Source organism: Parus major, chromosome 4A (genome assembly GCF_001522545.3).
Source record: "Parus major isolate Abel chromosome 4A, Parus_major1.1, whole genome shotgun sequence".
NCBI classification, from domain to species: domain Eukaryota; kingdom Metazoa; phylum Chordata; class Aves; order Passeriformes; family Paridae; genus Parus; species Parus major.
Window position 1 is genome coordinate 18,486,644 of NC_031772.1, and position 15,341 is coordinate 18,501,984.

Sequence of the window (15,341 nt, forward strand, 5' to 3'; positions counted from 1 at the left end):
CCAGCTCCCCCCAGCTGGGAGTGGTGACAGCCAGTGGTGTCACATCTGCCAGGACACCCTGTGAGACACGTGTCCTGCAAGGTGGCACCTTCAACACGCTCTCCTGAGTGGAAAACAAATCCCCCCCAGCCTTCCCTGTCTCCCTGCTGCTTTGGAGGTGCCAGGAGGAGAGGAAAGTGCTCCATGTCCCTCAAACACCCAGATCGCCCTGGTTTTGGACAGGGAAAGGCTGGAGGGAAATTTGGGGATGTGCCCTGGGGGGCTCTTGAAACTTTTGAGCCATTTCCAGCCTGGGGAAAGGGCTGAGCACAGAGATCTGTCAAACCTCCAAGAGGTGACAAACTCCTGTGGCTCTGACAGGAGAAGGTGCAAATCTTCACCAGGATGAATTTTGCCTGGAGAGAGCTGGAAAAAAAAAGGATGTGAACATTAAAAGCATTTCAGAAATACCTTCTACCTCTTTCCCATAGCAAAGCTGGGAGGTGCAGACAAATAAAGGCAGTTTTACCATTTGTACTTGCAGCTTTGGGGATTGTATTTGTAGTTTAACAGCTCCTGTCCTTAGCAGCTGGAACCTTCTGTGGACAGAGCTTGGAAACACTCTGAAAATGCCAGTTATTCCCATTTCATCTCCCAGCACATGCAATTCCAGTTGTTCCTTATAAACCAGCACAGATGGTGCCTTACATGCTTTGGGATGCTGCACTTGGTGCAGAAGCCGGTGCTGCTGCTCAGCTCCAGCGTAACAAGGATTGTTTGGGGTGGATTGGGAGGTGGAAGCCCTGCACCATCACTCAGGTTGAAAATCTCATTCCTTTCAAAAGCAAAAGCTGGTCTGTAACACCATGGATAGACACAGGGATAACCCAGAGACAGCTCTGACACAGAGCCCTTCACAAACACTCCTGCCACGCCACAAACACCTCACTCACTCCCACAGGAGCCAGAGCCCACCCTGCCCACGGATGTTTCCAGCTCCACACGACGCTCCTGTCCTCCAGGTGAGGCACAGACACCCCCTGGCACACAGCCCAACCCTCCCCACAAGGGAAGGGAGTTTCAAACGGGTTTCTTTGGTCTTGGTTTTTGTTTTATGCAAGCAAAGTTGGGAGTAGCTGAATGCTGGAGGGGCAGGGGGGGCTGGAAAAGCTGAAACCGAACAAATCACACCAAAGACAGAAGTTGGCCATCAGCTACAGGCAGCAGCAGCAGCATTCCCGGCCATGGGGGGCTCTTCCCAGTGCTGGAGAAGCGAGCCGGGGTGGGAGCAGGTGAGGGCAGGGAGAGAGCTCGTTTGGAGCTCAGGAAGCCTCGGTGCCGCTCCCGGAGCACACGCCGGGTGCCCGGGCTCCTGCTTCGGGTATCCCGAGGGGATCCATCCCATCTCATCCCATCCCATCTCATCCCATCCTTCCCCATCCTCCTGGGGAGCGCAAAACGCCGGCACAGAGCCCTGCTGGGCTGGAGACCGGGGCTGTGCGAGGACAGGAGCTCTGCAGGGCGAGCTTCGAGAGGAGCCGCGTTTTGGGAAACAGCATCACCCGCAGAGCCGAGCCCAGCACAGCCCCGGTGCCCTCTGCACTGCAAGCGAGGCAAGCGAGAGAAAACAAGCTCGGAGCTGCTGAAGCAGGAGGCGAATGTGAAGCTGCGATGTTTGAGCTCTGCTCTGCTCCTGAACCTGCTCAAAGCGCGGCCCCGCAGCTCTGCCTCTCTCGTTCTCTCAGAGTTCTTGGGGGTTTTTGTGCCCTGACTGGTTCCCTCCCCTGGGTGACACAAGCCTGGTCTCTCCTCACCCCGACAGGGAAGGAAATCCTCAGTGCAAGAGGAGCGATGCTGCTGGGTTATCCCCGGCACCGTGTCCCTGTTCCTGCGGGACGAGCGCCGCTCCCAAGCCGCTTTTCCCGGCTCTGATGGCATTTCCCGGCTGTCTGGGAATGCCCAGCGGCCTCGCAGGGCCCGGGAGAGGCCCCGGAGAGGCCCCGGAGAGGCCCCGGGAGCCCCGGGCTGTGCGGGGAGCGCCGCTCCCGGCCCGCGGCTCTGCGGCCGCGATCCCTCCTGGCAGCGGCCCCGTCTGTCCCGGGTGTCCGTCTGTCTGTCCAGGGTGTCCGTCTATCTGTCCTGGGTGCCCATCTGTCTGTCCTGTGTGTGTGTCTGTCCTAGGTGTGTGTCCGTGTGTCCTGTGTGTGTCTGTCTGTCCCGGGTGTCCGTCTGTCTGTCCTGGGTGTGTGTCCGTGTGTCCTGTGTGTGTGTGTGTGTCTGTCTGTCCCGGGTGTNTCCGTCTGTCTGTCCTGGGTGTGTGTCCGTGTGTCCTGTGTGTGTGTGTGTGTCTGTCTGTCCCGGGTGTCCGTCTGTCTGTCCTGGGTGTGTGTGTGTTCTAGGTGTGTGTCTGTCTGTCCAGGGTGTCCGTCTGTCTGTCCTGGGCGTCCATGTGTCTGTCCTGGGTGTTTTTCTGTCCTGGGTGTCTGTCTGTCCCAGGCTGTCTGCCTGTATTTCCCGGTCTGTCTGTCTGTCTGTCCCGGGCTGTGTGTCCTGGGTGTCTGTCCTGTGCTGTCTGTCCCGGTCTGTCCTGTGCTGTCTGTCCCGGGCTATCTGTCTGTCTGTCCCGGGCTGTCTGTCTGTCCCGGGCTATCTGTCTGTCTGTCCCGGGCTGTCTGTCTGTCTGTCCCGGGCTGTCTGTCTGTCTGTCCCGGGCTGTCTGTCTGTCTTTCCCGGGCTGTCTGTCTGTCTGTCTGTCTGTCAGCAGCCCCGCTGTCCCCCGCGCTGGGAGCCGGGCAGATCTCCGGCTCCGGGAGGATTTCCCCCCGTGTTTGATCCCAGCCGGATCCGCCGGGCGCAGCCCCAGCCGGGGACCCTGCGCTCACAGGGAGCCACAAAGGGCAGAGCGATTTTCCCAGGACAATCCTACGTTTTTTGGGTGGCCTCTGGAGCCCCACCCCGTGCTCAGCCTTGGGAGAAGGGTGACCCCGCTCTGAGGAAAATGATTTAAAATGCCTTCAGATGCCTTTTCACTTCTTTTTATTTAATTCCATAAATATTTTCATAAGGCTCAGTGTCTTTACAACACTTTTTTAAACACTTTTTTTTTTTGTTTGTTTTATACACACAACTTTGACACTTGTTTGACAGGGTCAAACAGTCCAATATAAACAAAATAATAAAACTGGCAAGTGCGGATCAGCTGGGTTACCAAAATCCTTTTTTTTCTTTTTTTTTTTTTTTTTTTTTTTTTTTTGCTCTTACTGTTAAAACCCCAAAAGCACTAAAATATCAGTATTTGGCTTCAAACTAGAATTTTAAAAACCTTTTTTTTTTTTTTCTTTTTTTTTCTTTTTTTTTTTTTTAAATTCTCTGCTACAAGTCCCTGTCGTCATAGTGCCTTTAAGCTCCTACAGACTCTTCTTTTCTTCTTAAGGAAAAATAAGCTTGGTGATGCCATGCAGAACTTACAATAGCTACTAAATATACATGTTCCCTGAAATGTAGCTGCAATGAAAAGATGACAGAGCATAAAGAGAACAAAACCAGAAACCCAAAGCACCACAGTGTACTATCAATAACATTGCAATGGACAGCTGGTGCCCATCCAGAAACTGAAACAAATTTCAAATATATTTCTCTATGTAGTATTTTCTATTTACAACTGTTAGATGCACCTAGGTTGGCTCTTGTTTGACTTTTTGGAGAGGGTGGGGAGGCGAAAGTCTTGAATTTAGATCCTCTGTTCTAGTGTCTAGGTTAAGGGTAATGCATGTCATTTACCTAGGGAAGAGGGTTTCTTTTTATTTGTTGTTTTTTTATATATATATATATATATATATAGATTCAGCCAGAGAAATACCGTAAACATGTAAGTTTGTTACAACTCTCTTGTTTCTGCATATGGAATGGGAAGTGGGTTCCTCCTGTCTGGCATTGGAATGAAAAGTCTGTACCAGATGCTCAGTCAAGTCACCCCCATCTGCACGGGCGCTGCTCCCAGGCGCGCTCCAGCCCCGCTCCCTGCTGGGACAGCCACAGCAGTGGGACAACACTGGCACCCCAGTGCTGCTTCTTCTTTGTGCCAATGCTCCATCTCCCGCAGCACCTCGGCAATTTATGGAGGGCAAGAGCTTTCTTGAAGGCCCGAGAGCCAAGCCCCTCGTCCCTGCGGCCGCTGCACCAGCGGCGCTGCCCCGGGCGGGCTTCCCACTTAACAAAGAAGCTGCGAGTCCAACAAGTGGCCTTGTCAGATCTTGATTTATGATGCAAATAATGGTGTGGCGGTGGTGTTTCTTTTTTCCTAGTGCTGAATATTTAGGAAGCATCTTCTCATAAAAATTATGGATGTCTCATTCTCACTCTCTGAGGCACAAAACAGTAAATGAACAGGCTTAACTAATGTGCTCGTTACTCGGTTTTTTTGTCTTTCTTTTTTTTTTATCCCTAAGCAATTAAAAAGGCAAAAGGAGTAAGTGAAATTTTCATCATGTTGACAACATTTTGGAATCTCTCTCTCTTTCTTTCTCTCTCTCTCTCTCTCTCTGCCTCTCTCCAGCCATTCAGAAAGAGTAAAACATTTCATTTAACTGACGAGAACCCATCTCATGCACTGCTTTAAACACCCATTCTGTTAAAGAAACAAAACAATATTTGCTACGTATCCCATATTAAAATCTAGCCATAAAAATGCAAAGATACAAAAGAGCATAAAAATAATTTCTGATATAAAATTGGGTTGCTTCCTGTTTGGGATTCCTGGTGTTTGCCTGCTGCCTGTCACAGAGGGACCACTCCTCCTCTCCAAAACACAAATCTGGCTTTGCTGGTTATTGATAGTTTCTAGATTATTCAAAAGTATAAGTGAGCTTATTTTTGGATTTAAATAAAAATAATTCCGCCTTTGTGATATGCCCTGAAATAAAACAGGCTCCATGGAAACAATGAAATCACACTCTCTGCTCTTCCCATTCATTTGGAATTCTTAGGGGCAAAAAAAAAAAAAAAAAAAAAAATGTATCTGCACACTCTTTGTCCTGGGGTGCTTATGTGGTGGATCAGATTCCAAAGAAAATGACAAATACCGTGATCAATCACTTCATCCCTCATTTTCAAAGGAGCTTGCAGAATAGCTCTGCAAAGATTTCAAGTTCATCTTCTAAATCTGGTTAAACAGCCTCATTTGCCCTAGGAAAGAAAAAAAAATCCTTCTCCTGACAATGGTCTGTTTTACAAGCTTAACCATAAGCTCCTGCACTTGCAAACAAATGTACTTAAGGCTGAAATTGTAGGAAGGGTCTTTAAAAATAGAGCTGTGAATCTCCAGAGGGAGAAAAAGAGAGAGAAAGAGACCGGGAGGGTTGGGCTGATCCATCACCCCAGCCCCACCGTGCCTGGAGCATGGCACAGAACCACGGGAACGCCACAGCTCCTGCCAGGAGGGCTCTGCAGCTCGGCTTTAACCTCAGCTGGGCACTGCCAGGGCTGGGGCCAGGATCCTTCCCCAGAGCTGGGCCTGGGCTGGGCCCTCGTTCTTGGGGTCCCTGCCCCTGCAAATGGCAATCAGGGCTTCGTTAGGGTGCTGCTGTGCGGGCTGAGGGTGGCCAAAGGATGGGACCTTAGTTCCTGAAGACGGAAAACTGGCGGAGCCTCCGAGCCAATTTTCCTCTCTGCAACGGAGGCGTGAAGCCATCGGTTTTTCAGCTTTTATCTTTGCATGGAAAACAAAGATAGGAGTGGGCTTTTCAAGTGTCTCAGCTTGAAAAGAAAATAAATCAAAGATAAGCCCACAGAAACAAAGCAAAAAGAAGAAAAGCCCCCGATTCTCTTTTCTCAGTCTTACTCCGAGCGTGAACAAATCACGCCGAATTGAGAAAAAGACAAGTGCTTAAAAAAACCGAAAAAAAAAACCCCACCAACTGAGGAAAACCCATCTCTCACTTCCTAAACAGCTGCTGGCCCTTCTGCTGGGTTTCACCTGCCCACGAGAGAACAGCTAAAGCCAGAGAAATACTGCGCAGCACAGCGGGAGCACAGGGAGCACATCCAGACAGGCACGAGTCGGAGCAGGGGATGCAGCACGGGGACAGCCCCGGGCCGGGGACTGGGGACAGCCAGGGGAGGGACACAGAGGGAGGGAGAGGGAGCAGAGACCTCCCAGCACTCCAAAAAACAAACAACACCCCCCCCCATAAATAAAATCAAAGGAAATATACACCAATGTAGTCCATGAGGAAGTTCCATGACGGAGTCACACAAGCGAGAAAGCATTCTGGGATGCCAATGACGACTCGGATGGGAATGAAGGAAAACAGGAAAAAAAAAAATATAACAACAAAAAGAGATGTCCAACCAATGGAGTAAAATAAAATAAAACAGGTCACATGGTTAGAAATCATTGGTGCTTCCTAGTATCTAGTAGCAGATTACTTCCCAAAAACAACAAAAAAAAAAGTTTTTGGTCCTTCTATATATATACATATATGTATATATATTATTATTTTTAAAATGTGTGTATACATATATATATGTATATATATTTAGTTGCAACAGTGCTTCTCCGAAAAAAGGTCCATCTATAAATATAATTTTATTTATTTTTATTTTTTAAATTTTAGTTCTTTTAAGTTAAAATTCTCCATCTCTCTAGGTATTATTTTTTGAATGGTGTTAACCTGCTGAAGTTTTGCCAGAATGGTGCCTGGCTGCGTCTGGGTTCGGTGAACTCGAAGACCTGGGACTGGGATATGCCATCTGTCACCATGTATTGTCCCTGATTTAATGGATCCTGGGGTGGTGGGTAGGCTGGAGGAACCGACTTGGAGTAGCTCACACCTGCATCGATGATTGGGGGGAAAAAGAAACAGATCAGTCAAAGAGCAATCGGGTCAATAGTCGTTCTTCGTCATGCTACTGCTCCTTATCGCTCCTTATCGCTCCGTAACCGGGTCCCACGCGCCAGCACGTGCCAGGGCCGGCCAATCTCCAGAACCTGCCTGACCTCTGGGCTCCGAGGCTGCCTCCCTACGCCAAAGCTCCACGGCTGGGACAGATCCTGGGATCCATTAATTTGTTGGGCAGAGTTCTGCCCGCCCTCATGGAAAAGTCCTGTGTGAGCGAGGAGAGCCGCGACAGGCCCTGCCCCGCCGAGGCCAACTCATCCCGCTCGGATCGAACGGCTCCGAGCTCCTGCTCTCCCTCCCAGCTCCCAGCTCTCCCTGGAGAACAGCCTTGCCCGACATGCCCCGCTGACCGGCCCCGAGCACGACCCCGAGCGCTGCCCCGCTCCGCTTCCCGCACGGAACGGAGCAGGGCTGCCGTGGGAGAAGCCCTGCCCTGCAGGGATGCGCCTACACACAGGGCAACTCCTTCTTTTGGGACATTTAGGACTTTTCCATAGGGTTTGTTCTCAATTCACCAGTCTGGTCTCAGCCCAAAAACGGCTGCACACAAGGCAGAAAAGGCTCTCTCTGCTCAATCCAAACTGGCAGCAATGGATGGCGAGGCCACGCTTTTAGGGCTGAGATGTTCAATTCCCACACAGCAGTGGGGAGAGGAGATGCTGCCCTTGCAGCTTCCCCACGAACGAGGGGCCTTCAGCGTCCTGCTGTGAAGGATGGCGTGTAAAGGGTGGCTCGGGGTGACTGAAGTGGAACAGAAAGGATGTGTGTCACCACCAGAGCGCAGCCTACAGGGCACAGTGACACAGTCTGGATGTCCTTCCCCACAAGGACAACCCCTCCTTCAGCCTCGGGGCAGCGGGGCCGGCTGGAAACCGTGACTGCAGGAAGGAGAGAGGAGCAGGGCTGTGGAGCAGCTTGCTGTAAGCTCTGGCCATCTCTGGATCATGCAGAACTGCTCTTCCTTCTGCGGGAGGGGGCCGTCGCCTCCCCGGGCTTTAACCACAGCAGCGAGGCCACTGTCCCCGAGCAGCTCAGTGTCCTCATCTGGACAGCGGGACGGCATCCCCCACCTACCTCACAGGAGGGTTGTGAAGCTAAATTAATTAATGTTTGTAAAACACTTTGAGATCCTCGGCTGGGAAGGTGCTGGAGAAGGCAAAATACGGTGATTAGCACCCAGGTACCAGAGCAAGGTGTGCACAGCAATGCGGCTCCTACCACACACAGACACACCAGCGCTGGCCGGGCACGGACGGCGGCACACGACGGGCACTGACACACAGGGAAAGCCTCACGAGGGCACCCACAGAGCTCACCACACAGCTTGGCCAGGTGCTGCTCGGGCAGGCTGGACCTCTTTGGGGTAGGAGCTAAGGCGTGTCTGGAGGGAAGAGGATTGATTCGCTTCGCCCTGCTACGGAATTTAGCCATCGAGGGTGAAAATCCTCAAAAGGTTCAGACCAAATGGAGATGTCTTGAGTACGTCTAACTGATTTCTCCTTCTTTACTGTATTTTGTGCAGCTCTCTGTCCACTGTAGAGAATAACCAAGATCATTCCTCACAGTGGGCAAAAACCGCTCTGCGAATCACACTCGTTAACCTTTAACGAATTCATCACAATCAGCACTTCAAACTTACTTGGAAAGACTGACCTGGAGATGTTCTGCATCTGTACCTGCATGCTGGAATAGTTCCTCATCAATGACTTCTCTGCTCTGCCTTCCCAAGCTCCTGTCTCGCAGCTGCAGAGCCGAGGGCAGCCCCAGAGCTGTGCTGGGGTCACACCTGGGCAGCTGCAGCAAACCTGACACAACTTCTGCACCACCCTCGCTGCTACACAACTCCAAGGAACAGTTTGAATTCCAACCACTGGGTGACTGAAACCCACCAGGGCAGGGCACTGCTCTCTGCCCACCTCTCCCATCCCTTCTCCTGGCACTGTCCTGCTCTGAGCTGCCCATCTCCAGGCAATGTGTGGCAAACTGCAGAGGACAAACTCCAGCCCTGAGCCCATCCAGGAGAGTCAACCTTCTCCTGGAGGCCACCAGCCCTTGGCCAATTTTCTCAGCAGAGACTGGTGAGGGATTTTAGGATCTGTTACAGGTCCCTTACATGGCTAGAGCTGGGAAATAAATGTGCTTTGGCTCTCAGACTGACCAGGAAATTACCTCAAAGGCAAACAGTCCTTGTTCCACTACAATCACTCATGTTCTACAACAGAAGAGCTGTGAATGTAAAGCTGCTACTGGCAGGGGGGGACACAGAAATCGTTTTTAGCTTTGGAAATCCTTAAAGCCACCTTGCTTTAGTGACATGGCCCCATGGCTTTGGCATCCTGCAGCTGGGCTCTTTACTGCCTCTAAACCAGACTGAGGAGAGTGAACTAATGTATTTTTTAATGATGATACAAAATGCTAGGAAATCTCCTGGATCAGCAAAACGTTGTGCACTTGGGAAGCTGAAGAAGTAGAGAAAGGACAGTCTGGCTGATGTCCACTGACAGTGATGGAGTTACTGCAAGGAATGGAATCCACAGCCTGTCTTCTCCAAAAGGGAAAAGGGCAGACTCACCTGGCCAGATCACTACCAAACCCCGTCCAGTTCTTTCCCAAAACTCCTGAAAAATGCCTGTCCTTGCTTGGAACACACCCAGGCACAGCCTGCCCTTCCCTCTGTAAAGCAGCTCCTCCCACAGCTCTGTGTGTGGCCCTGTGGAGCTGGGCTACTGAAACCAACATCTGGGCTACTGGCATCAACATCTGGGCTACTGGCATCAACATCTGGGCTACTGGCATCAACATCTGGGCTGGATGAATGCCAAAAGCTCCTGACTGCTCCTATTTGCACAAGCAAAGGTTTCACATTTCTCTGGTTTATCCAATGGCCTGAAGGATCAAAGCTGTGGATCTCAAGGACGTGCACCATGGCCGTGTGTGTGGGACATGCAAATAAAAACCTTTGTGCTCTGGTAATTCCAGAACTCATTGTTTCCTTGTGGAACTGTGAGACAGCACTTTGCCATAGCTTGAGGTGCCCCAAGAATGACTTCTCCATTTCTTTTTTTTTCCTTTTGGACATACCCATGTTCTGGAAAGCAGAAACTGGGAGGGGAAGATTCACCTAATCTGCACATCTTCAAGTCCTAAGGAAGAGCAATTTGGGGAGAAGCCTGGCAGGCAGGTGTTTTTCTGTTCTGCTCTGAAGTGGTTTGTTCCCTCATCAGAACTCGGGGCCATCGTGCAAAATTGTCTCTTGAGGGATATTTTTTTAATATGCATAGCCAGAACTCCGCTGCAATTCACCAGAAAGAAACGAGCAAAGCTCTTTTCCAAGGCAATTTTGGGCAGCGTGGCGAGCGGAATTCAAAGCACAAAGGGAAGAATCGATGGATAAGGAACCATCTCCAGGCACAGCAGCCAACTCCACCCCACGGGCAGAGCTGGAGCTCCTTCTGCTGGTTCGTGCCTCATTCTGCAGCGAGGCTGCAGCTGCAAGCAGGGATGGCTCACAGGGAGGGGCTGGGGAGAGCTGCTCACGAGGAGAACAAGAAAATTCCCAGATTCATAATTTGGCTAGACAAAACTGGTGAGAGATGCTGCGCTGTCACTTGAAATCATGTCTTTTTATAGCACCAGGCAACGTCACTCGGAGCCTTTCGGATTTCTCAGCTCAGAAGGAAACAATTAAAAAAGACTTAAAACTGTCTCGTTTTTCCCTTCTAGGTTGGGGTGGATTTTTTTGTGTTTTATTTTTTTTTTTGGGTTGTTTTTTTTTCTCTTTGAGGTTACAACACGATTTCAGCAGCACGTGAAGCATGCTGGCAGCATGCTGGTCACCCACAGGCAATCCACAGGGACTCGTGCAGACGGATCATCCAGCAGGACACGGCCCCTGCCCGGGCTCACACGACACAGACACGGAGAACACGCACATCTCCTCCACATAACCATGGAAACTTGCCTTACAAGCTGTTTACTCCATCCTCCACCTAGGAGATTTCAGTTTATCCTTTGATCAGCAGCTGTTTCCCAGGCTTTGCCCCCACCCTGCTGTCCGGGTCTCACGCTGCTCATTTAGCCAGAGCTGGGGAGGGGACAGTGACATCGCCACCCCTGCTGCCACTTCTGCCATGAGGAACCTTCCAGCTCCTCAGAGCTCAATAGCAGCTCAGCCAAATTGCATCTTTCAGGAAATGCCCAGAAAGCCACAAATTCAGTGTCCTGAATACAGTAACCCCCACAGGAGGGGAAGCCAGGGATGCGCCCCCAGAGCGCTAATTGCTGTGTGGTTAATTAATTAATTAATTAATTAATTAATCCTGTCACAGCAATGAGTTTAGGTTAAAGAAACGAGCAGAACTGGCTGGGTGGGTCCAGCCCTTTGCCCTCCTCAGCACATTTCAACAGAGGATCTCAAAGCACTGCCCCACCAGTGCCTGGGCCCTGCAGGGCTGGCAAAGGATGATGTGGCTGGAGCTGGCTGTCCCCGAGGTGAGGATGGAGCTGTGAACAGGAACCCTCTGCCTGCCCAGGCAGTCCTGCATCTCCTCCCTCTGCACCTCCCTGCTGAATCACCAACTCTCACTTTGCTGCTTTTGCCCAGCTCCAGAGGAATTCCAGCGGTGCCCCAGCCATGGCTCTGACACAGCCAGGCCTTCACTCCAGGCCCTGGGGTTTCCAGGGATGGTTCTGCTGAGGAGAACATGCCTTAACTCCTTTTTCTAACCACCAACCTCCCTTCTCTGTTTAGGAGGGACAGGGCTGGCTGCAGCTTGAGAAATGCAGGAGGAAACAGTCATTTTGATGTTCCCCAGACAACCACAACATCTACCTACACACACTGAGCTAACCCGACCCTCTGGAGGCTATTTATCAAGTCTGCTGCTGCAGCCTGATGTCATTAGAGCAGACATTAAGACAATGATTCCTCGTGTGATAAGAAAAGCTAATCGAGGCAAGATGGAATAAATGATACTGGGGTTTTATCCATCAGAGCTGGGGGAAAACTGATTTCTGCCATCCTGTGTTTGTACAGCCTCCCTCTCCTGCAGCGCCCTGCAGGCTGATCACACAAACTCTGTGGGTTTGATAGGAAAGGATCAATTCAGCTTCTGGGGAGCAATTCCTTCCTCAAACCCCTCACCAAACTCAAGGTGCAGGAGTATCTGGGCTCACAAACTTATTTCAGATGGAATCTCACCATGTCATTGATGTCATCACCTTGGCTCTCCCTGCTAACACCTCACCAAAAAACTGCCCCGGGGGACTTGCTCAGCAAGTGTCACCAGCACCATCCTCAGAGGGCCCTCAGACAAGGATTTATTCCTGATTTGCCTCAGATCTGGTTCCTGGAGGAGGCTGAGGACTGCAGCTGATGCCATCAGTGGGACTCATGGACCCACAGCACGGAGCACTGTAGGGTCTGGATTGTACAAGGAATGGGGTAAACTCTGAGACTGCCCTGAATCTGTGGGGAAATACCACTGACAACACGATCAGCTCCATCCCCTCACCTCCCGTGCTGTGAAAGAAGGGAAGTGACCCTGATTATCTGAAAATGCAAATGCCCCTGATTGTTTTCCAGGTTGGGCTGTGCTTGCTCAGGCTCCTGCAATCCCCCGAGGCTGTGCCTACACGAGTGAATCCATGGGGAAACACGGCAGGGCCACGTCAATCTTGTCAGGCAGGAAGATGCAATAAAATGGGATTAAACAGCCGAGAGAAGCACGGGAGGGACCCTGGTCAGCTCTGCAGAGGTGCTGGGAGAGCCTCAGGTGCAGAACTGTGGCAAGGCAGAGAAGCTGCTGCGTGTCTGGGTCAGGGTTTTTATGCCATAGCTGGCTGTGAGCTCGGGTGATCAGAAAGGAATAAATTAACAGGAAAACCCAGTGATTCAGAGGGTGTTTGGTGACAGGCCAAGGCAGTCTGTGCTGGCTGATGATTTAACCCCATGATTTGCATGGCTGAGTGCTCACGGGCAGGTTTAGTGACAGCATCTTTCTCAGGTGATGCTGGCTGAATCTCTGCTTACCCCATCCCAGGGACCTGTCAGGGCTGAGGAGCTGCATGTGCTGTGGGGCTCAAGAGCTCTCCTGAGGTGGGAAACACTCCCAGCTCACACTAAAGTCACCCCTTTAAATCTCGACAGACATTCCCTTTTCCCAAAGTGGGAAATGGTGCTTTAAGGAGTCCCCTTCCTGGAAGGGCCTCAATTCCCTGCCCCCTGGTAGCTGCTAGGAATATGAACAAATATCCCTTCTGTGGACAGGCTGTCCTGCAAGGGGCCAGATGTGGACAGGGCTGGGGATCAGAGAGGGAACTGCAAACACCAGCCCTTGGAGCAGGGATCAAAAGTGGCCAGAGGACACTCATGGAGAGAGGCACTCCACGAGCTTCTATTTCCAAATGCCTAGAAATGGGAAAATTACCCTGGATTAAGCTTTGTCGACATTAAGGATGGACTGGAGATCCACAAGGGATCCATTTTCCAGGCAGTTTCCACTCCTTTAGTCAGAGACAGGCAGAAGAGGCCAGTGCCACCCTTGTGTGCCTTGGTGGGAGCTCTCTGCACAGAGCCTGTGCCTGGCTCACGCTCAGGGCTGCAGCAAGGGGCTTTTGTAAGATAAAACAAATACATTTCTCCCATCATTTCACTATTTCCAGGAGACACCAGACTGAATTCTGTTCCCAGTTCCCACAGTGCCACTGAAGGAAGATGAAGAGCAGCAACCAAGAGGCAAAATCTTCAACAATCAGCGCAGCAACCAGCCCTTTTCTCTGTCAGTGAGGTGCAGAGCCAGCACTGCCCATTCACTGGACTTCTACTGGACTTAAAGAAGGCCAGAAATTGGTTTGATGCTGTCTTAAGGCAGCTGGTCCAATATCATTGTTTTTCCCCATGCAGTAAGGAGTGCAGATCCTGGGATATTGCCCACCAGTAAGGGGGGCTGGCAGGGAGCCTGGCCCTGCACACACTGCTGGGCAGAGCTGAGAGCCTGGAGGGGGCTGCTGCCCCACACAGCACCCTCAGCTGGCCATCAAACCCTGCTCAAAACGCTGCGGGAATGTTCTCACTCCCTCACCTCCACAAAGGTCCTGTTAGTTTCAAAAGCAGAGTTTGAAGGTTTGTTCTGCTGCTCTCAGCTGCTCTCCCCCTCTCCTGCTGCAGCCAGCAGAGGTTTAAATGCCTCCTTCTCAAACACATGCCAGCCATCTCCAGAGCAATACTTCTGGGAGGTGTGGTACAACAGTGCATGAAATAAGCAGCAGTTTATACTATTTGAAAAATGTTTTTCTGCTTCACCTCTAACAAAGTTGATTGCATTTTCCATTTCACCTCCTTCACGGCTTTTCTCTCTTCCTTAAGTGTTCTGTGACAGGGGAATTACCATGGTTTCCCATTTAAGAGGTGCAGGGAACAAGTGAGATAATCTAGGAACAAGTCTGTAATAGGCATCCTGTGGCACAGGAGCTGGGCTGGCAGCACCTCGAGCTGCTGAGCTGCCAAGCCCTGCTGCAGCCACTGAGACCAGCCTGCATTTAAATAAATAAATACTTTTACTGAATACAGTGACCTGTTCCTCCTTCTGAAGGGCCTCCCTGCTTTTCAGGTATAACTGATGCTCCAAAAGCAGCTCCAAGCCCTTTCCAAGGCTCCTGTGGTGCTGTGGGAGGGCAGAGGCAGCAGCAGCCCCCAGCACGGGCACACCTGCAGCCACAAGTGCTGCCAAGGTCTCGGCAAAATAAAATGTTGTCAATATCTGTAAAATGCACAGGGTAAGATTTAAAAAGTCAATCACCCAAAGCCAGCTCTCAGCAGTTTCCTCCTACCTCCCTCTTCTGAGCAGTGCCAGCAGCTCCCTGCTTTGGCAGCCTCGTGCCTCTCGCTGGGTCGTGGGCACAAGGCAAACCACAGAGTAACAAAACAAGGAGTTCTCAGTGTCAATATTTAATTTAATCAACCTGAGCCTGGGCTATGATCACCACAGTGTAGGGCAAAGCATTCACAGCTACCATTTTAATGACCCTATTTGTTGTTTTTCAGATTTCACGTCCTAAAACCAACCAGGCTGTGCTTAACTCGGTGCTGGGGTGAGACTGAACTTCTGTCTGGCTCAGGACTTAATCCCATAAAAAGAACTGCCACTGCCACAGCCTAAGCTCGTTCTTCACTAAAGAAATGCTGACTGCTGTTTTAGGAGCTAATGAATTTCATAGTCCGAGAAGCCCGAGATAACAACCCCTCCTTTTTCATCCCAGAGAGAAAGAGAGAGAAAGACAAAGAGAGCAGACAGAGAGCAATTGCTGTGTAAGACACAAGTTCTGTCAGGCAGATTGTATTTGTCAGGATGCAAGTCCAGTGATTTACGTGGGAATACTGGCAGGCATGCTCAGGCACCTCCGAACTGTGTCACTTACTGGCTGAACAGCACAGTTATTAATTAATACCTCTATTAATTAATA

General features: G+C 50.8%; 1 protein-coding gene across 11 annotated transcripts in view; it reads right to left on the reverse strand.

The window, feature by feature from the left end:
- ARHGEF9 (Cdc42 guanine nucleotide exchange factor 9) overlaps positions 1–15,341 on the reverse strand; it is a 204,617-nt gene that overhangs the window by 2,550 nt on the left and 186,726 nt on the right. For 8 of the 11 annotated variants that reach the window (XM_033514029.1, XM_015626405.3, XM_015626409.3 and 5 more), the window contains one exon: positions 6,651–6,810. The exons of 1 other annotated variant lie outside the window; for it this stretch is intronic. In XM_033514029.1, the coding sequence (XP_033369920.1) occupies positions 6,651–6,810 (160 nt within the window). Of the gene's footprint in view, positions 1–2,998; positions 4,342–6,650; positions 6,811–15,341 lie in introns of those variants that run through there. 2 more of the 11 variants (XM_015626397.3, XM_015626399.3) reach the window with 2 other exon arrangements.